Source organism: Dendrobates tinctorius, unplaced genomic scaffold, assembly GCF_039654945.1.
Source record: "Dendrobates tinctorius isolate UK_male_01 unplaced genomic scaffold, ASM3965494v1 ptg000171l, whole genome shotgun sequence".
Classification (NCBI taxonomy): domain Eukaryota; kingdom Metazoa; phylum Chordata; class Amphibia; order Anura; family Dendrobatidae; genus Dendrobates; species Dendrobates tinctorius.
Window position 1 is genome coordinate 3,667,114 of NW_027361838.1, and position 22,218 is coordinate 3,689,331.

The window sequence follows — 22,218 nt, forward strand, 5'->3', positions numbered from 1 at the left end:
TCTGGGAGCGTGCACCCTGGACCGCGCACAGTAGCTCCTGTTCTGGGAGCGTGCACCCTGGACCGCGCACAGTAGCTCCTGTTCTGGGAGCGTGCACCCTGGACCGCGCACAGTAGCTCCTGTTCTGGGAGCGTGCACCCTGGACCGCGCACAGTAGCTCCTGTTCTGGGAGCGTGCACCCTGGACCGCGCACAGTAGCTCCTGTTCTGGGAGCGTGCACCCTGGACCGCGCACAGTAGCTCCTGTTCTGGGAGCATGCACCCTGGACCGCGCACAGTAGCTCCTGTTCTGGGAGCGTGCACCCTGGACCGCGCACAGTAGCTCCTGTTCTGTGCTGGCTCTCTAGCTGCTCAAACATCAGTAAGATTCAGAGGACGGAGGGTGTAAGAGTGACTCCTCCTTTCAGTAAGAGCAGTCATTCTTCAGGGTTCATGTCTGCTGGCCTATGCTGGTCCCATGCTCTCCCTCTCCATATCACAGTCCTGTCACCAATGCTTCTTTCACACCCCTTCCTGTCACTTTTCCCAAGACTCCTCACTCCTCCATTAAGCTACAGAGGGAGCCCTAAGATAACACCTCACCTCTACTCCCTCCCAAACTTATTTGCAAGTCTAAAGAAGGATAGACCAGATCTCATCAAATCAACACCAAAAGGAGAGAGATCAGATCTTGTGGTGTTTGGAGCATAAAAAGGGCTTTTCATCACGCAAAATATTGAGAGGAATACCGTTTTGTATCTGGGAAACAGGAGGAGTTGTAGAATCCACACATGCCTTGTTTTCGAGATTGTTGTCCTAGCTCCATTGCTGAAGCTATAGACAAATCCAATACATCAGCATTAGGAGCACCTGTTCAAATCAGCGATAGCTCTGTGCCATTGACCTGAAGTGTCAGTCAAAAAGGAGCACCTGGACCCAGCAACGCCACAAGTGTTAGAGCCTGTCGAGCAGCACCCTCCTCAAAAGCAAATTTGAGAACACCCCTTTTAAATGCTGCTGACAAGCTGGATAGCAGCACTCAAAATGACTACAACATGGTGGATGTTAGTATTAATGGCCTTCAGCAACACAATGGCGAGGTGCCAATAGTTTGCCATGGCAGATGAGGGCCTACTGAAGAGAACATCACAACAGACTGCAATAATAAAGTGAAGCGCAATGTGGGCAGCTGAATGGGGGACCAGGCATAAGGGGAAATCACATGCTGGCTATAATACACCCTATGGATCTCAATATATCAATTACGTAAAGCTATATGCTTATTACAGTTAACCCATTTTCTATACAAGGACAAGAAAATAAAACCAGGTCCAAGTATAAGCTCTGGATCAGCGGGATTAAAAGGAGTAATGCGTCTTTCCTTATCTTATAACATCTGTAATAAAAACACAAAAGCAAAAATATGTAACCATGTTCTCTACTGTCACTGAGCTAAAAGTAGAAAGAATAAGTGGGGGAGAAAACAAAACACCAGCCTGTGATATGACTAATATCTGCAGAGGTAGCTCCAGAAGAGACCTCCTGCAATTGACCATTTATGAATGGATTCTATCACACAACATCTTTCAGGTCATTTTTCATAGACCAGGAAAGAACAGAGGATCCCGGCTCACCCTGAAATGAAACGGCTGCAACACGTTGCAGAGGTTAGCAGTAGACAGCAGGATCACACAGCTCTCTGGACAATACATGTACCAATTCACATTGATACTCTGACTCTTCAAAAGCTTCAAGGAGCGCTTCTCCGCCAGTACCTGAAACAAACAATTTGAATTAGCAGTGACATAGGAACAATAGCGGATCCAGCAAGGCTTTCAAAAACATTTTTTGGGGCCGATTTTTAATTTCTTTTTAAATTCATCTAAAACTAAATATCCACCCCTGCAAAATGACAGAGGAGAACTGGAATTTTGAGTGGCTCCCCCGGCTTAATATATTGATAACCCATTCTTGGAATAAGTCACCAAGATTACAATGTAGGAGGCCTGACACCAAGCCCCCCCCCCCCCGTCCCCCGTGAGGGACGAGGGAGACTCCATCTTGGATTATAGGTTCAGGATATCTCCGTCCACTCCTGGAATGTGCCCCCACCCTTGCATTCCCCCAGGCAATAAAAGGCAATGCATTGTTTTCCTTTAATTAACCCCAAGAACAAGCCCTTTGAAGCTCGGTGACCATCAATTATCACAAGGGTGTGAACTCTCCTGCAGCTACAGCCAAACTAGATTCCATTGTCTGACTCAACACATGGAGATATTGTGGCACTACAGATCACAGCAAGGCTCTGAGTTACTGAATCTGGAAAATGACCTATAATAACAGAATGCAATATCTCTGAGACTAGCCGAGCACATGATCGTAAACGGCATTCCTTCCCCCACACGCCCATGCCCGGCAGCCACCTATAGCACTCTGCGTTATTGAGTTATAAAGCATAGCTACCAGGAATTACATACGGTAGGCATATTTAGTCTCTATGTACAGATAAAAATTTATATTAACAGAAAAAAAAAGTAGCATTCTCAATGCAAATGGCGGTATTACTAAGTAGTAAGCCATCATTAGGAAAATATTTTAAACTCCATAAGTTCAGACAAAGATAGGAGAAAGTAGTAGTAGAGAACCGTGTGCACTACTAAGGAAGGTGCCGTAGTAGGATCCCACACCATGAAGTAATAAAAATAAACTAGGCACTCAACTTAAAGATTAATTTTTTTGACTTTTAATGTAGTCAAGGCAAAATGTTTTGGCCGCATTTGGCCTTTATCAATTACAGACTATACAGGAGTGTCAGGGATTCGTGGGAATCCTGTGGATATTTTGTGAGGCTGACAAGCAGCAGACGCTGTGTCTTTCTCCAGGCACGTGCACACATCCAGGTCCCCTGGCTTATTTACCATTGGGGATTTTCCTCTTAACGCCCCCATTCTCTTGTGAAAGTGACCATACTGAGACGTGCCTCTCTAAATATCCACCGGATTCCCACGAATCCCTGACACTCCTGTATAGTTTGTAATTGATAAAGGCCAAATGCGGCCGTAACGTTTTGCCTTGACTACATTAAGGCTGCGTGCACACGCTGCGGATTCACCTGTGGTTTATCTGCGCATTGACACCTTGACAATGGAACAGGTGTCAAACTGCTGAGGAATCTGCAGAAAGAATTGACATGCTGCGGATTTAAAACCGCACGGAAAAATCCGCAGCATGTGCACTGTGGATTTGAAATCCCATTGGCTAACATTGTACTATACACTGTCTGCGGAACTGCTGCGGATCCGCAGGGCCAAATCCACTGCGGATCCGCGTGTGCACATACCCTAAAAGTAAAAAAAAAAAAAAAAAAAAATTAATCTTAAAGTTGCGTGCCTAGTTTATTTTTATTATTTCAAAGATAGGAGAAAGACAGAGTATCAAATCAATAGGGCAAAAAGATACAAGTTTTATTAAAATATCATGCAAATATTATAAGAGATAAAAATGACAATAAAACAAGACAGACTCCAAGAAGTAGGGTCACGTACAAAGGTTATAGCAAATGGTAATACAACCCATATATTTACATACTGTGGTATTAGGAATGAGTTGTAAAGAATACACTGGCAGGCATAGCTCAAAGATAAATATGAGCACTAGAACAACAGATATTTCTCCCAAGTGGGGTATCACATTAGTATACGAGGGCAGAGCTTACCAGCAGACATATGCGTGGACCCCAAGCCATCCATCAGTGCCTCCCTGTGGACACATGCTACATAACAGGGTAATTGCAACCTATCTATACCCTAATTTTGCACAAAACTCTTGATTTTATACCTGAATATTGTTCTGTAAAAAATATATGCCTGTATATTTCTAGTGCGCCTTTTGGCGATTAAATATAAAATTAATCTTGGGCTACTTTTTTATCTCGATACACAAATCCCCATGCTCCTTTGGTTATTATACACTCCCCGGGTTGGTTTCTGACTGGATATAAGCCTGCTGTCCAACGGGGCTTATTTCAAATGAGGAACTGGTGGCAGCAAACCGTACAGTTTTAGTGTGGAAATCTGGGCAGGGACGGCCGGGTATATATATATATATATATATATATATATATATATATATATATATATATATATATATATATATATATATATATATATATATATATATATCTCTCTATCTCCCCAGCCTGGACTGGTGATATACACTCACTGGCCACTTTATTAGGTACACCTGTCCAACTGTGTGTTAAGACTTAATTTCTAATCAGCCAATCACATGGCGGCAACTCAGTGCATTTAGGCATGTAGACATGGTCAAGACAATCTCCTGCAGTTCAAACCGAGCATCAGTATGGGGAAGAAAGGTGATTTGAGTGCCTTTGAACGTGGCATGATTGTTGGTGCCAGAAGGGCTGGTCTGAGTATTTCAGAAACTGCTGATCTACTGGGATTTTCACGCACAACCATCTCTAGGGTTTACAGAGAATGGTCCGAAAAAGAAAAAAAATCCAGTGAGCGGCAGTTCTGTGGCCGGAAATGCCTTGTTGATGCCAGAGGTCAGAGGAGAATGGGCATACTGGTTCGAGCTGATAGAAAGGCAACAGTGACTCAAATTGCCACCCGTTACAACCAAGGTAGGCAGAAGAGCATCTCTGAACGCACAGTGCGTCGAACTTTGAGGCAGATGGGCTACAGCAGCAGAAGACCACACTGGGTACCACTCCTCTCAGCTAAGAACAGGAAACTGAGGCTACAATTTGCACAAGCTCATCGAAATTGGACAGTAGAAGATTGGAAAAACGTTGCCTGGTCTGATGAGTCTCGATTTCTGCTGCGACATTCGGATGGAAGGGTCAGAATTTGGCGTAAACAACATGAAAGCATGGATCCATCCTGCCTTGTATCAACGGTTCAGGCTGGTGGTGGTGGTGTCATGGTGTGGGGAATTTTTTCTTGGCACTCTTTGGGCCCCTTGGTACCAATTGAGCATCGTTGCAACGCCACAGCCTACCTGAGTATTGTTGCTGACCATGTCCATCCCTTTATGACCACAATGTACCCAACATCTGATGGCTACTTTCAGCAGGATAATGCGCCATGTCATAAAGCTCGAATCATCTCAGATTGGTTTCTTGAACATGACAATGAGTTCACTGTACTCAAATGGCCTCCTCAGTCACCAGATCTCAATCCAATAGAGCATTTTTGGGATGTGGTGGAACGGGAGATTCGCATCAGGGATGTGCAGCCGACAAATCTGCGCCAACTGTGTGATGCCATCATGTCAATATGGTCCAAAATCTCTGAGGAATGCTTCCAGCACCTTGTTGAATCTCTGCCACGAAGAATTGAGGCAGTTCTGAAGGCAAAAGGGGGTCCAACCCCTTACTAGCATGGTGTACCTAATAAAGTGGCCAGTGAGTGTATATCCCCTTTCACTAGGCGCACCCCTTCCTCTGTGAGATTCGTCACAGATTAGTGGCAGTGCGGTGGGATCGAGATAACTGTGTGTGGGATCCCTATTCCCAGACACTAAGGACTACCAGCAGTAGCTTTTGCTGCTGGGGTCTTAAGATCAGCTCAGCACTAGACAGTTCGAGTGAAAGTACTGTAGAGGTGTGGGTGCTTGGGCTGCCACTGTGTCCATGACAGAGGGCTGAAAAGACTGGCCGCAAGCACTTGAAGCCGGACAAGAATGATGGCCGTGGAGCTATCCCATAATGCGGAGAATGACTGTACTGGTTTCCGACAAAGAGAGGAACCGGGGGGGGGGGGGGGGACCTGTCGATAGCACCATCTGGCCTCGGATCAGTTAGCCAAGTACCTGACCCCCTGCTTGAGGGGTAAGTCTCTGGAAATTTTGGGGGACTTTCCTGCCAGGGAAGAACAGGCCCTGATCCAGCAGTTCAACCGCACCCCGGAGTCTTACCGCAGGAAGTTCTGGAGCCTGCAAAAAGGTCCCAAGGACACGTGGGCTGACCACATGAAGGCCCTTATGAGAGCTGCAGAGCATTGGACCAAGGGTCTGGCGCTAACAACCAACCAGGAGATCCAGGATATAAATATAAAATTAATCTTTGGCAGTGACGGCCAGGAGAGATCAATCCCTGCTGGGTCTTTCTCCCCCCCCCCCCCCCCCCGCCCAAAATGAGCCAAGTCAACACCCCCTTCCCCTGTGCGATTCGTCACAGCCCACTGCTCAGCTGCAACCAGTTATAATGAATAGTCGTGGCTATTCATTTTAAATGGAGTCTGTCACCAGGTTTTTGCTAATTAATCTGAGAGCAGAGTGATGTAGGGGCCAAGACTGATTCCATAGATATGTCACTTGCATTTCTGCCTGCTGATCGGTGGAAGTGTCTGTAGCAAATTAGCATGTTAAACCTAGCAAGCCCCTTTAAAAAAGGTAATTACCTTTTCTTTGAAAAGAAAATATGTTAAAATCATTTACAAAATCTAGTTCAATTTCTGCCAAGAATGCAGAATTAAAAGGATTATTACAGTATCACACACGGCGTTCCCCCTATTTTTCTGCCCATATTAGTTGGCTCAATCTAGCAGTCTTGGCAGATATCTTACATGATATTTCCCACCATAGTCTCGGCTCTTTACTATAATCATGATCAGGGTCGGACTGGGGTGTCTAGGGCCCACCAAGGGAATTAATTTTAGGGGCCCACCTACAGTAATGTACAACTCAACATTTAGGCTTTGAGACCGCGGAATTACACCATGGGTTCTTTTGCCGTATATCCCACGCCAAATCTGCATCATTTCAGCATCCTAATTCTACTAAAAGCTGCACAGTTGTTCATATGCTGCAGATCTTTCCGCACTACGATTCATTTAATCCTTTATGGCCGCAGGCCTGTTTTCACCTTAATGCCCAGGCCATTTTTTGCAAATCTGACCTGTGTTACTTTGAAGTTAAAAAGTGACCCCATTTTGGAATCTACACCCCCAAGGATTGACGTAGGGGGTATAGTGATCACTTTGTCCCAACAAGAGTTCCATGGTAGATGCTACACAGCCCAGCCAATCGAAGCGTTCGTATCTGCAGGGGGGGCTAAAATTCGCCCGGACCAGCCAGGCAGCGTTGCTGCCTGCCGGTCTTAGCGGTGGAAGCCTCCCGGTACCCGTGCGATTAGCTGCCCCAATAGGCAGCACAGGTCCCCAATAGGCAGCACAGGTCCCCAATAGGCAGCATTGTTCCCTAATAGGCAGCACAGGTCCCCAATAGGCAGGCACAGGTCCCTAGTAGGCAGCATAGGTCCCCAATAGGCAGGCACAGGTCCCTAGTAGGCAGCACAGGTCCCTAATAGGCAGCACAGGTCCCCAATACGCAGCACATACAGACAGTAACTCACTGACCCGGCGTTGGCCTGTGTACCAGATACACAGGCGACAGGCTGCGACGCGTCTGACTCTGAAGAAGAAGACTGTCACTGTAATCCCACGGCCGCGGTTGAGGCCTCCTGGATGGCCAGGCCCTGCACAGCCCGTCCTGCTCCTCCGGCCTCCGGGTGTGCGCAAATCACCGGTCCGTCACGCTGCCTGGGCTCAGCTCACATTGACTTGACAAGTCTGGGCAGTGGCAGTGACTCCTCCAGCAAGCTCCAGTTACCCGCCAATGCCGCACTGCGCGCAGGAATCAGTGCGCGGGGCGGGGGCCTCCGGGGTGTGCTGTGCTCTGTCCAGTAGTCAGAGACAGAGCAGAGAACGACCCGACGTATCAATGCGCAGTATCCGGCGCGGCGGGCGGGCCTAGGAAGCAGAGCAAGAGTCCTCCTCTGCTCCTGCTCCTTGCCGGCTGCACTGCAGGAACATCAAAGTACCGGATCGCGGCTGTGAATCTCCCCGGTTCGGGGAACTGGCTGCTTTTTTAACAACCGGTTCCACCGAACCGGGGAGAACCCGCTGAATCCCACCCCTGGGCAGTGCTGGCTCCAGGTTTTTGAGGGCCCCGGGCGAAAAAGTCTCAGTTGGCCCCCCCTTAACACATACCACGACTCATGCCGTGTGACATCCGTGGTGACGGGCAAAAACGGACTTCTCTCTGTGTGGATCACACGGACACGCATGTGATCCACACGGACACTCGCTCTGTGGCAAAACACGTTCATGTGATGGAGGCTACTGATTAGTAGTGTACGCATGAAAGAAAGAAGAGAGGGGAAATAAAGAACAGAGAAAGAAAGAGAAAGAATGGAAGGAAGAACATAGAAAGAACGAACAGAGAAAGAAAGAAAGAAAGAAAGAAAGAAAGAAAGAAAGAAAGAAAGAAAGAAAGAAAGAAAGAAAGAAAGAAAGAAAGAAAGAAAATAAAGAACAGAGAGAAAGAAAGGAAGAACAGAGAGAAAAAGAGAAAGAGGGTAAAGAAAGAAAGAACAGATAGAGAAAGAAAGAGGGGAAAGAAAGAACAGAGAAAGAAGAAAGAAAGAAAACTAACAAAGAGAAAGAAAGAGTGGACAGAAAAAAACAGAGAGAAAGAAAGAAAGAAAGAAAGAAAGAAAGAAAGAAAGAAAGAAAGAAGGGAATAAAGAACAGAGAGGGAGAGAAAAAAGGGGAAAAAAAGAACAGGGAGAGAGAAAAAGAAGGAGGGGAAAGAAAGAACAGAGAGGTAGAGAGAAAAAGAAAGAGGGGAAAGAACAGAGAGGAAGAGGGGAAAGAAAGAACAGAGAGAGAGAAAGAAAGAGGAAAGAGAGAACAGACAGAGAAAGAACAGAGACAGAAAGAAAGAAAGAGAACAGAGAGCGAAAGAACAGAGAGAGAGAAAAAAAAGATTAGAGAGAAAGAACAGAGAGAGAAAGAAACAGAGAAAGAAAAATTCTATAAAGATACTATAGCAGCCCAGCTCCCATTGTAGTGCCTACCTGAGCCTCCTGGTGCAGGACATATCATGATCCGCTCACATGGCCGACATCCCCGATTCCAAGGCAATCTCGCTGTCCGCTGTCAGAGGACACGGTGATGGATCTGAAGCATTACCTGAAGTGCCTCCATGGTTCCGTCACAATCTCCTACTGAAATTACCTAATTTCTGGTCAGCTTCCAGCACGTCACTTCCGGTAGAACGTTACGTGCAAGTTTTAAATAGCTCCTTGGGGCTCCACCGTATACTCCTGTGTCCCGCGGGGAAAGTCTCTCTCTCAAAATCGGGACTGTCTCGCTGGATCCGGGACAGTTGGGACTCGGGAGGTATAAATGCTCCCCACCATACACCTCGTACACGCACGGCTCCGCTTTGTATGCCTCGTACACACACGGCTACGCTCCGTACACCTTGTACACACGCAGCTCCACTCCGTACACCCCGGCTCTGCTCCGCTCCATAAACACACGGCTCAGCTCCGTACATCTCGTACACACACGGCTCTGCTCCATACACCTCGTACACACGGCTTCGCTCCGTACACCTCGTACACACACGGCTCTGCTCCGTACAACTTGTAAACCCCTCCTGACCCCACCCAAGAACACACACGGCTCTGCTACATCCACCTTGTAAAACCCCTCCCTGACCCCACACAAGTACACACACGGCTCTGCTACATCCACCTTGTAAACCCCTCCTGACCCCACACAGGTACACACACGGCTCTGCTACATCCACCTTGTAAACCCCTCCTGACCCCACACAAGTACACACACGGCTCTGCTACATCCACCTTGTAAACCCCTCCTGACCCCACACAAGTACACACACAGCCCTGCTACATCCACCTTGTTAAACCCCTCCTGACCCCACACAAAGAACACACACGGCTCTGCTACATCCACCTTGTTAAACCCCTCCCTGACCCCACTGTCCCACACAAACGTTACCTCATCCATCCAGACCAGCACCATAATGAAAAGCGACCAGCACAGCAGAGTCCTGCAGCCACCCCGATCATGTGACCCGACTCCTCCCCTCCTGTGACCTCATCACAGGTCCTGTGCTGGCACCGCACACAAGATTACAGCCGAAGGAAGCGATGATCATTGCTGGCTGTAAGGGGCTGCGTCACTGCGTGGGTCCCTCGCGGAGGGCGCAGGATGGGGTCAGTACATGGGGGGCATGGCGGTGGCCGGCGGGTATCCCAGACAGCGTGAGTGGGCCCTCCCATCTCGCCAGGGCCCCGGCACTTGCCCGGGTGCTGACGCCGGCCCTGCCCCTGGGTACGAGCGACCAGTGAGTGACAGTGACATTCGGGGGCGAGGCCCACCGAGGGATCCAACGGTACCTCGGTGGGCCAGTCCGAGCCTGATCATGATATATGATCTATTGTACTTGGGCATACATAGCCAACTTATTTTCTGTGATCACTTAATCATTTATTGCAACCATTAGGACCATCTCACTCTGGTGACCAGCCTTATCCTGCCTTCTTTTTATACTGCACTTTATTTGATTTCAATTTTGTGTGTTATTACAATTTTAAATCTATAATTGATCTATTTACATTTTCTTCTTGTTATCACTCTGCACTAGTATGTGTGTCTGGTTACTTATAATAATTTTGACTGTTTTACCAGCTCTGTCTTTACACAACTTCACATCAGTCATACACATGTTTAATGCTGGTCATATTGTCAATGTAAGATTGGTCTTTGAGCTTTGTTAAGGTTGGGGTGCCTATATCATTAATTTTTTATATATAAATACCGGGTGTATTAATGTTGTAATTTTAATTAAATAATGAAAATTTAATAATCTATTGTATTTTAGTATTTGATATCTCATAATTAGTTTTTTGGTTTTTTTTACCCGTGCAGGCACCTCTTTTTGCTTGTAGTGCTATATTTTACCCTCACTAATTAGAAGTATTTTAGCCTCAATTTTCAATGTCCTATTGTTTTCTGACCTTGGTTCAGTATTTCCTTTCTTTGGTTATATACCTCCAAAAAAGCAGTCTAATGTGTCACTTCTGGATGAGCTGCGCAACAGCCGTACCTGATAGAACTCAATCCCTTGGTCGGTTATGAACACTATTTCTGTAGCGCTCGTCCAGCAGAAGCCCAGAATCCTTGCATTTTTGGTCTAGAGAAAGAAAATATAAGACATTTTGCATTGCTCAAATAATATAAAGTTTAACCCCCTCACTGTCCTTTGCACAGCCTGCTGAGGCTGGAGTAGGAGCTGGAGAAAAATCTACATCCACTAAAAGCCATGCCATAATGTCAGCGCCTGAATACTTACTTTTTTCATCTATAAAGTGGACAATCCAAAAACACACCATACAAAATAGTCATTAGATCACCATTCTGATTAACATAGCTGTAAAAGGGCTTTTTTTTTTCTTTTGTTTGGGTTTTTTTTTTTCAAAAGTTAATGCTGTATTTACAATTGTGCCTCAAAACTTGAGACTAGCACATATTTTGGTCTTCACAACATTTGCCGCTTCAGAAAACAGGAAATTCGGCCATGTCTTTAAAGGGTTAATGTAGGCAAGTTGAAAGGCTAGAATTTAGTTTCAACCTAAAAATTTAAAGTCGCTTGGCTTACCTTACATTCTTGGGAATATTCCAACTGGGAATAATCTTGAATTAAATTGATAAAATCCTGTGAATGAGAGCATAAAAAAAAATAATTTACATTTTTTTAAAGCAATGTTATCCATATTGTTATCAGTATGCAAGCTGTCTGGCATCCGGTTTTATACATCAGCAGTTAGTAGACTTTAATAGACCAAATACAACCTCCATAGATGTTAAAAACTGCAATGTGTGTAAAAAAAATCAGATGCTACCCATATGATCAGCATGGGATTATTTTTTGGGGCACATCCAGAGCCTTGAATAAGCCAGCCTCAACTGACCTACGGAAGAGATTCTGCTAAGTGTCTGCTGCAAATTTTTTCATGTGCATATTTGGTGAAAAAAAAAAGAAGTCATGTGAACAGCCTAATTGAATAATATTAACCCAAATGCCGTCAGCTTTTCTACGGGCAGCACTCGGACTGAAATTTGTGTAAACATAACCCAAATGTGAAAAACACTGATGCAGAGTGATCGCATAGGAAAAAAATATATGGATCTCAAAGAAATTTACACTTTCAGGATTTATTCACACACAGACAAAATGTGCAATCTGTGTCTAAAGCCCCCGTTACACACTGCGATATCGCTAGCAATATCGCTGTAAAGTCACCGATTTTGTGACATTACAGCGATATTGCTAGCGATATCGCTGCATGTGATACTTACCTCCGAGCGGCTCCCCCGCTGGTTATCGCTGATCGCGCGAGAAGCTGCTGGACCATTTCTCGTCCTCAGCTTCCTGCTGTGACGAGCGACGCGTGGAGCCGGGCGGGAGGACGCAGGATCGCCGCGTCTGACAGGTAAGTAGTGACCCCCGTCCCCAGCGATGTCGCTGGTGAGATCTGCCTGAGTGGCAGCTCACTAGTGACCACCTAGCGATGCACCAGCGATCCTGACCGCGTCATATCGCTGGTCGGGATCGCTGGTGAGTCGCTAGGTGTAACGGTACTCATAGGAAAGGGACTGTAAATGTGATCATGCAAATAAAGGGACAGATAAGTGGACTGGCAAAATGTGGGCACATCACATATAGCCTCCATGCTCCAGAGTAGCGCCAATCATAATGCCCCAATACATATATAGGACTACAAAACGGATGGCCAACCCAACCTCAATCCGCTTACCAGTGGCATACGTCACACACTGACAATAACGTTAATAAGAAGAAAATAAACTACACTGGTGTTTTTTTATTAATTTTGTGGTGACCAAGTGTGCTTTACTTTCTTGTACAGTAAAAATGGTTTAGGGATTTATACCACTCAGACGTTGACAAAGGACACACCTTCGGCCTTGCTTAGGCCTGTTTCACACTTCAGTTTTTGTACAACAGTCAAGATCCTCCGTTTTGCAAAAAAAAAAAAAAAAAAACACGGATCCGCTATTTTGTTTGGCGGATCCGTTTTTTTCCCATTGAGTTGCATTACCGGCGGATCTTGATGGATGGCCATCCGTTTTTTAGCGGATCCGCCAAAATTTTGCTGTCCGCCGAACGGAGCATGTAATGTTTTTTCGGGCGGCAGGATCTCCCTCTCTCTCTCCTCCCCGGGCTGCGGTTCCTTTAAAATTCTTCATTCATCGGATCCATCAAAAAAACGGTCCGGTGGCATCCGTTCACATCAGTTACCAACGGATCCGCTTTCCGCCATTTTGGCGAATTTTAACTGACACTAAAAAACAGAAGTGTGAAACAGGCCTTAGTTGAATGGAGGCCCATGGGATCAGTGTACCAGCTTGCTGTATGTCTGTTACATAAGTTTCAACACTAGAGAGCCGAAAACAATAGTAATTCCCTATACAATGCTAACATTAAACAGAATCCATCCTTGAAAGGACGAGATCTTCTCCGACGTGCTGTATTCCATTATGTAACTTCAGTGACCGGCACTTGGGGGGCAAATCACAGGATACAGTGCAGTGCTAGTGTTGGAAAGTGGAGCATAATATGACGACTGTCGGCTGTCAAAATTCTACCAAATCTGATAAACTATAGGTCACACTCACCACAGTCTTATTCGTCCTTTGCACGGCAAGAATTTTGTTTCCAAGAGAAAATTTTATGCATTTCACCTCTCCCTTGTCTTCCATCCTGTAGGAAGAAAAAAAACATTGTTCATAAATTGAGAATTTCCAAAAGTAAAGAATATGTATTAAAACCGGTTACAAAGTGATTATAGCACAGGATGTATGGAGAGGCGTACACTGACTTATGAAGTCTATGCCATACATGACACGGCTGGACCGTCTTCTATTCTCAGTAGCAGAGATGCAGAACAAGCAGCAGCGATGATACGCGCTGCCATACTGCGGACGACTGTACAGGCCGCCTCTCACCAGAATGGATCTCACTGCTACAATAAGAAACCATATACATAGATACAATCCAGCAGATGCAGCAAAGGAAATCTCAGTGCAAAAAAACAGACTTTATTGCCCATGTAAACCGCAACGTTTGAGACCATCGATTTTTTTTTTTTTTAGGCTTTGAAATGTCCAAATAGACTACAATGAAATGTTGCTTATTGTAAGTGCAATTAAACTCAGTTTTTGCACTGAAATGTCCTTGTAGTGCTACCTCCCTACCAGGAGCACCCAACCCACATCTCAAAAACAGTGGAGCAGGAAAAACACAAAACGCCATATTCAGGAGAACAGTGACTTTTTTACCAGGTGGCATTACATGTTTATGTAAAAGGAAAGGGCCTTAGTTCTTAAGAAACATTGTCACAAGTAGCGAATAAATAATTAACACTCCCTGACCTCCTCCTGATCCCCTTCTGCTCCAGTAGTTACCTCCATGCCTGTAGTGATGATGCCCCATCCGTCATCCACAGAGCGCTGCAGCCAATCATTGGCTTCAGTGGTCATGTGCCGAACAAGCACACATCATTGCAGAGGCCAGTGACTAGCCACAGAGGTCATGTGAATTATGCTTGGCACTTGGTAGGCTGGGACTGATCAGGTAAGGAATAGTTATTTCTATATTTTACTCAATTGGCTCAGTTTTGCATGACTTAAGTATTAGGAAAGGCCATCCATATCAGATCTGTGCAGGTCTAACCCCCCCGGCAATCCCGCCAATCAGTCAACTGAGTAGGCTTCTGCACCCCCTTCATTGTTTATTGGAGTCAGCTCATTACATCTTGAAGAGGCTGTCCCTGCTGGTACAGCTGGTGCTAGGAGATAGACCTCATCAATCTAACATTAATGACCTCTCCTAAGGAGAGGCCATCAATATTACAGTCCCAAAAATGCCTTTAATTTTTACCATTTAAAAGGAAACCTATCATGTGTGACAACACTTTTAACCTGCATATATAGAGTTAATCTGCAAGTTAATAGTGTTATAAGGTGCCTCGCCGCTAAACTGAAAGTGTGGCACCCGTAAAAAAACAACAACTTCTTTCTCCCAGGAGCCGCCGGCTTTCAGTCATACAGGCTTGCACAAAGCAAAAAACAGTGACCACTAGAGATGAGCGATTTTGCATTTTTTCGGTTCGAGTTGGGTTTCATGAAACCCAACTTTCTCAAAAGTCGGGTCAAACTAAATCGGCCGATTATCGTGAAAAGTCGAAGGCCGACTGAAACACGAAACCCAATGCAAGTCAATGGGGAAGCAAAGTCGGCAGGGAGTGGAGGACATTAAACACACCTACAGTGCCCATTTGAATGGCAAAAACATCAATTTTTATTACTGAAGCTTGTCAACCTTAATTTACTTCATAATAATAGTTACGCACTGAAAACTGGGGGTTATTTGGCTAAAGTTTTGGGGGGGGGGGGGTAGGGCTGGCTCTAGGTTTTCATGTGCCCTGGGCCAAAGAGCGCCCCTTTAACACATACCACAACTCATGATGCTCCGATACGGCAGAGAAATATCTGACTGATATCCATTTTAAATTCTCCAATAGCTCCAAAAACAGACAATATATTACTCCATACAGTATTATGGGCACCGCATAGTGCGCTACACAGAGTAATGAGGCCCATATATTTCTCCATACAGAATTATTGGTCCCATATAATGTTTGAAACAGTATATGATGAGCTCCACATAATGCTACAGTATATGTTGGTCCCCATGGATGAAGCTCCACTGTCTTATGGGCCCAAATAATGCTCCATATATAATGGGCCCCATTTCTTATGCTCTAGTGTATAATGTGCCCTGTAAATGCTGCTCCAGTGTCTGATGTCCACCTTTGGAATGCTCCAGTGTATGGTGGGCCACATATATCATTCTCCAGAGTATAGTGCTCCCCAAAAATTGCTGTCCCAACATTGAAAACAATTAAATAAGTCTCCTCGCTAGGGAATCCCTGTACTAGTCTGGACTCCTCGTCATCCCCATCTTCCATCTCACTGCACTTGGCTGTTTAGGCAGAGGGCGTACAAACGTGATGTCATTGCGCTCTCTGATCAGAATATCACTGTCGGGACACGCGGAAGACGTCATGGCGGTGGAGCAGGGAGAGGTAAGTATTTCAACTTTGCAAGTGCTGTGATCCGGAGCAAGCAGGGGGGGCCCACTCGTTGGCGACGGCACTGGCACAGGGCCCCTCATAGTACAGCGGTGTGTGGCGGTGTGTCTGACGGCGGGTGGGGTGGGGGTGGGCCCTCCCACCGGCAGAGACACTTTTGCGTACTATGAGGGCCCTGTGCCAGTGCCGTCGCCCATGAGTATGCCCCCCACCTGCTAAAGGAACCTGCACTTTCATCTGCACCTTCCTCTTTGTCACCATGTAAGGTGGAATAGTATGCGGGAAGGGGAACCTGAGTTTCCTCAGGGTCAGATTCTGACTGTGTAGAGTGTGAGGGGAATGTAGTGGTCTGGGTCAATGTACCAGCAGAATCATCTAGCAGTGGCTGGGCATCAGTGCACTTGTGGCATCCCGAGGAGTACGGTCGCCACAGTGGCATTACCTTCCTCCTAGGGAGTGTGATGTCATGATTGGGAGCAACGAAGGATCTCTCTAGCAGTTAAACCAACACACAACACATTTCCCACTCCAGGCCAGCAGGGAGACCTCTGAACCTGACTGCTGAGGAGCTGCTCTCTGTGGTCGGGAGGAGGTAAGTTAGGGCACTCTGTGCAGGGAAGGGGAGCTGGAGGATGAGCAGAGTTAAGGCTCACTCCTAGCTGGAGCGCATGGTCCGGATTCCGGTCTCCGAGTTTGTAGGGACACGGACGTTCCTGCAGCAGAAACCGGAGGAAGTAGCAGCTGTAAATGCTCTGCACCCAACTAAGGCTCGGGGGGCCCCAGCATCGACGTGTGGGAGCCAGAAGGAAAAGGCTACGGCTGCCTGCCATACGAGAAAGTTCCAAAAGAGAGTCAACAGGAGGAACTTCATTGAACTCAGCAGTGCGAGTACCTCAGAAAAGCGCTAGAACGGAGGCCACACTACCTATCTGCAGAGAGAGAATTCCAAATTGGCTTCCAGACTGACCAACTCCTCCTTCTGTACTCTGGGTTCTGGACGGCACTTACCAAGTACAGGTAAAGGAACTGCACGACTGTCTGTCAGTCATCTTTCTCCTGCGCCTGGCGCACGGCTCTGCTACATCCCGCACTGCACACCATCTACCAACTCTTTCTTCTGCCCTGTGACTACGGCCCTACCTGGGCAGGGCTTCTACATCTTAGCTGCACCACAACATCTGTCCCAGAGAAGCGACACTGCAGCGCTGGTCAATCTAATCAGAAACCACTGGTGGCGTCACGTATCATTCACCTATAAACGTAATTCATCCCTTTGCATGGACGCCCAGGGCCACGGAACGGGTCACCACCACCGTGACACATCCCTGTGAGACACCGGCCCAGTACCGATTAACCCCACTGCCCTGGCTGGCCACCCACACTCCATGTCAGATTCATCTTGGACTTGGGAATTCACGATTTGACTTGATAACCCAGGCATGGTATGATAGAAAGAGCTACGTGGACTAATGTGAAGTGTGGCCTGCTGCATCATTCACTTTTGGTGGGGGTGAAAGACACAAGGAAAGGGGTTCTTACTGACCAGGAGCCAGCACTTGACCACTCAGTGCTTGCATTTTTTGAAACTTCAGAAGAGGAGGGCATATTTACTGGAGTCTGTTTCGGCAATGTAAGCCAAAACCAGTTCCTCATGCTCCAGCTTTAAAAGCGGTTAACCTACTCCCAGAAAAGGTAGCCTTCCAGGCGTTCCGGAGCCAGACAATGACGCAGGCTCAACACCTCCTGCCTTAGCTGCTATTGTGCTTTTGCCACTACCAGCAGATGCACCACCACCATCAGCACCAGCTGCCCCCCCCACGGCCTCTTACACCAAACTTCAAAATTTTGCAGAAAACAGATTCAAAATAACATCAGATACTGTATATGGCACTGTATCAGCAGCGTACAGCTCTATTCAGTCAAAGGATAATTGTCAATCTCCCTATATATTCCATCAGTCACACAGACGCTCACAGGCTCAGTATGGATTAGACAAGAATATAAAAATTAGACAAAGTGTACAGTATCATCAGATAGCCGGTATATATAGTATAGTTTAAACATTCTAAATATCCGTAGATATTTGAGGAGGCACACACAGACACTCTCAGGCTCAGTATTGGATTACAACACAATCTAAAAAGCCGTAAAATGGTAATGGATCTCAAGAGTACAGCTGTACACAGTGTAGGTGTCAATCTCAGTATTTATTTCCACAGTCAGAAAATAACTCTCACTTGGTCAGTTTGGATTAGACCAGAATATAACAAGCAGTAAATGGGTAATGTATCACAAGCGTAGAGCTGTATACAGTGTTGGGGTAATTTTTAAGTGTACATCTAAATTGCAGGAGTAACCCATAGACACTCACACGCTCAGGATGGATCACACCACAAAATAAGAAGATCCGCAAGAAATAATCACACAAGTGGGACAATGTTACAGGTGTCAATGATACACTTAGAGTGTTGGTTGGAGGAGGACTTCCTGGCAGAAAGGGTACAGTATCACCAGATACCAGGTATATATAGCATACTTTAAACATTAACAATGTACGTCTATATATCAGGAGTAGTGTCGAGCCACCCCGCTAGTGTTGTGGTTCGTCGCACAGGAGGCAAGTTCATCGAATGTTCATCGAACGTTCGAAGAACACCGTCGAACCCCATTGAAAACAATGGCAGGCAAACACAAACACATAGAAAACAATTACAAAACACCTTTAACCCCTTAACGACCGCCGATACGCCTTTTAACGGCGGTAATTAAGGGTACTAAAACCACAGCGCCGTTAATTCACGGCGCTGTGATTTAAGTGAATAGCGCCCCCCAGTGTCGGATTTTCTCCAGGGTCTCGGCTGCCAGGGGTAGCCGAGACCCCAGAGAACATGAATCGGTCGATTTTTACCGACCCCCGTTATTAACCCTATAACGGCGACCGCAAAAAAAAAAAAAAAGCCGCGATTTTACATTTAATTTCTCTCTCCTCTGATGTGATCGCACATCAGAGAAGAGAGAAATAGGGTCCCCGATCCCCCCCCGGTACCTCTCCGTGGCCCTCCGTCCCCTCCCGGTGGTCCCACGTCCCGCCGGCATCCTCCAATGGGCGCCGCCATTTTGAAAATGGCGGGCGCATGCGCAGTGCGCCCGCCGGGAATCTGCCGGCTCCGGCTGGCAGATTCCATTCATTATTTTGATCACTATGATAAACGATCATAGTGATCAAAATAAAAAAAATAGTACATAACCCCCCCCGTTTATCACTCCCTTATATAGGCCAATATAATGAAATAAAGAAAATATTTTTTTTTTTCAGTTTTCCATTAGGGTTAGGGTTGGGCTAGGGTTAGGGTTAGGGTAGGGTTAGGGCTAGGGTAGGGTTAGGGTTGGGCTAGGGTTGGGCTAGGGTCACGACTAGGGTTAGAATTAGGGTTAGGGAAAACTAGAATTAGGGTTAGAATTAGGATTAGGGATTAGGGTTGGAGCAAGAATTGAGGGGTTTCCACTATTTGCCAACTTTGGGGGTCTAAAAATTGGGGTCTAAAAAAATCACTTTTGTGGAAATAAAAAAAGACTTTTTATTTTCACGGCTCTACGTTATAAACTTCTGTGAAGCACTTGAAGGTTCAAAGTGCTCACCACACATCTAGATAAGTTCCTTAATGGGTCTAGTTTCCAAAATGGGGTCACTTGTGGGGGGTTTCCACTGTTTAGGCCCATCATGGGCTCTGCAAGCGCAACATGATGCCCGCAGACCATTCCATCAAAGTCTGCATTCCAAAATGGCACTCCTTCCCTTCCGAGCTCTCCCATGCGCCCAAACAGTGGTTCCCCCCCCACATATGGGGTATCGGCGTACTCAGGACAAATCGCATAACAACTGTGCGGGTATGATTTCTCCTGTTACCCTTGTAAAAAATAAAAATTTGGGGGCGAAAAGATCATCTTTGTGGAAAAAAATAGATTTCTTATTTTCACGGCTCTACGTTATAAACTTCTGTGAAGCCCTTGGGGGTTCAAAGTGCTCACCACACATCTAGATAAGTTCCTTAATGGGTCTAGTTTCCAAAATGGGGTCACTTGTTGGAGGTTTCCACTGTTTAGGCACATTAAGGGCTCTCCGAACGCAACATGGCATCCGATCTCAATTCCAGACAATTCTGCGTTGAAAAAGTCAAACGGCGCTCCATCCCTTGCGAGCTCTGTCGTGTGCTGAAATAGTGGTTTACCCCCACATATAGGGTATCGGCGTATTCAGGAGAAATTGTACAACAAATTTTGTGGTTGATTTTCTCTTTTAACACTTGTGAAAATAAAAAAAAATTGGTTCTGAAGTAAATTTTTTGCAAAAAAAAGTTAAATATTAATTTTTTCCTTCCACATTGCTTTAGTTCCTGTGAAGCACTTAAAGGGTTAATAAACTTCTTGAATGCGGTTTTGAGCACCTTGAGGGGTCTAGTGTTTAGAATGGTGCCACTTTTGGGTATTTTCTGTCATGTACACCCCTCAAAATGACTTTAAATATGATGTGGTCCCTAAAAAAAAAAAAATGGTTTTGTAAATTTTGTTGTAAAAATGAGAAATCGCTGGTCAACTTTTAACCCTTATAACTTCCTAACAAAAAAAAATTTTGCTTCCAAAATTGTGCTGATGTAAAGTAGACATGTGGGAAATGTTATTTATTAAGAAATTTTTGTGACACATCTCTCTGATTTGAGGGCATAAAAATTTAAAGTTTTAAAATTGCAAAATTTTCAAAATTTGCGCCATATTTCCATTTTTTTCATAAATAAACACAAGACTTATCGAAGAAATTTTACCACTAATATGAAGTACGATATGTCACGAAAAAACAGTCTTAGAATCAGCGGGATCCATTAAAGCGTTCCAGAGTTATAACCTCAAAGGGACAGTGGTCAGAATTGTAAAAATTGGCCTGGTCATTAAGCTGCAAACTGGCTCTGTCGCTAAGGGGTTAAAAAGGTGTCCCAAAGCAGACAAAATGCTCAGAAGACAAAAATAACATATGGAAAAGGGCAACTACATTTAGAAAAGAGGTGGAGGAGACACAGATATAGGCTTGTCATGCCCTTATGAAGTCCAGAAAGGCTGGAATAAAAATGTAAAATACAAACCAAAAAAAAAAAAAAAATTCTGAAATCGAACACGATCATATACTGTCGGACTTCCCACCATTAAATTATGCCAACTGCCGATGGGGCGGCGTTATTCCCACGAACCTCCAAACAGCGTCCATGATGGCAAAGTGTTTGGTTTCCGGGGGGCTGTATGATTGCAAAGCTGAACCTTAAAGGAATGTCCAAAAGGGCACCACCAGGAATGGTGCATGTGGCTTAATTGGATTCCACCTGGGAAACCACAACCATACAAGCAACAGAAAAGATGGACAGATTGCAAGCTTTGTCGCTTCTGTGTGTGGTGTGGTATGTCCATTTGTAGTTGTGCTAGCGATTTCTCAGCTTTATTCCGTTAACGACCGAGACTCCGGCATGCCCCCGCGGTACGTGTCAAGCTTACTAGAGGGATACGCGAGATCGAGCAATAACAGCTCTATCATGCCCTTACATGTCCGGGGCTGAATGCACGCTACACTGAAAGGACCAGCTTTTGTCGCTTACAGGTGCTGAAAACCCGATGAACACCGTTAGTGATAGGGATCTGGGATTCCAATTATTCCCCGCGAAAGATGAATTCCCAGTAAGTGCAGGTCAACCGGAATTATGGAATTAGGCCTAACCGGCATTCCTGAAAAAATGAAAAAAAATTACGTGTCCAAACCACAGGTGCTGTAGCTTGCTTAACAGCTCGGCAGCCGTTCTCAGGCCCAGTATGGATTTGACCAGATTGTACAAAGTTGAGAAAGGGTACATTATCACAGGATAGCAGGTATATATAGCATAGTTTAAACATTAAAAACCTATGTTTATAGATCAGGAGGCAGGCTCAGACGGTCTCAGGCCCAGTATGGATTAGACCAGATAGTACAAAGTTAAGAAAGGGTACATTATCACAGGATAGCAGGTATATATAGCATAGTTTAAATATTTAAAATCTCCATGTTCTCAGTATGGATTAGACAACAATCTAAAAAGTAGAAAAAGGAAAATGTATTTGAAGCGTACACCAGTATACACTTTTGGTGGTATTTTTAAATATTCATATATATTTCTGTCTCAGTAAAACAGTCCAGCCTCTCCACAATAG

The 22,218-nt window shown here is 45.5% G+C and overlaps 1 protein-coding gene across 2 annotated transcripts in view; it reads right to left on the reverse strand.

The window, feature by feature from the left end:
* RMC1 (regulator of MON1-CCZ1) overlaps positions 1 to 22,218 on the reverse strand; it is a 101,838-nt gene that overhangs the window by 49,660 nt on the left and 29,960 nt on the right. For both annotated transcript variants that reach the window (XM_073550832.1, XM_073550833.1), the window contains 4 exons: positions 13,517 to 13,601; positions 11,478 to 11,534; positions 10,926 to 11,012; positions 1,613 to 1,753 (listed from right to left, as the gene is read on the reverse strand). In XM_073550832.1, coding sequence (XP_073406933.1) covers positions 1,613 to 1,753; positions 10,926 to 11,012; positions 11,478 to 11,534; positions 13,517 to 13,601 — 370 coding nt within the window. The remainder of the gene's footprint in view (positions 1 to 1,612; positions 1,754 to 10,925; positions 11,013 to 11,477; positions 11,535 to 13,516; positions 13,602 to 22,218) is intronic.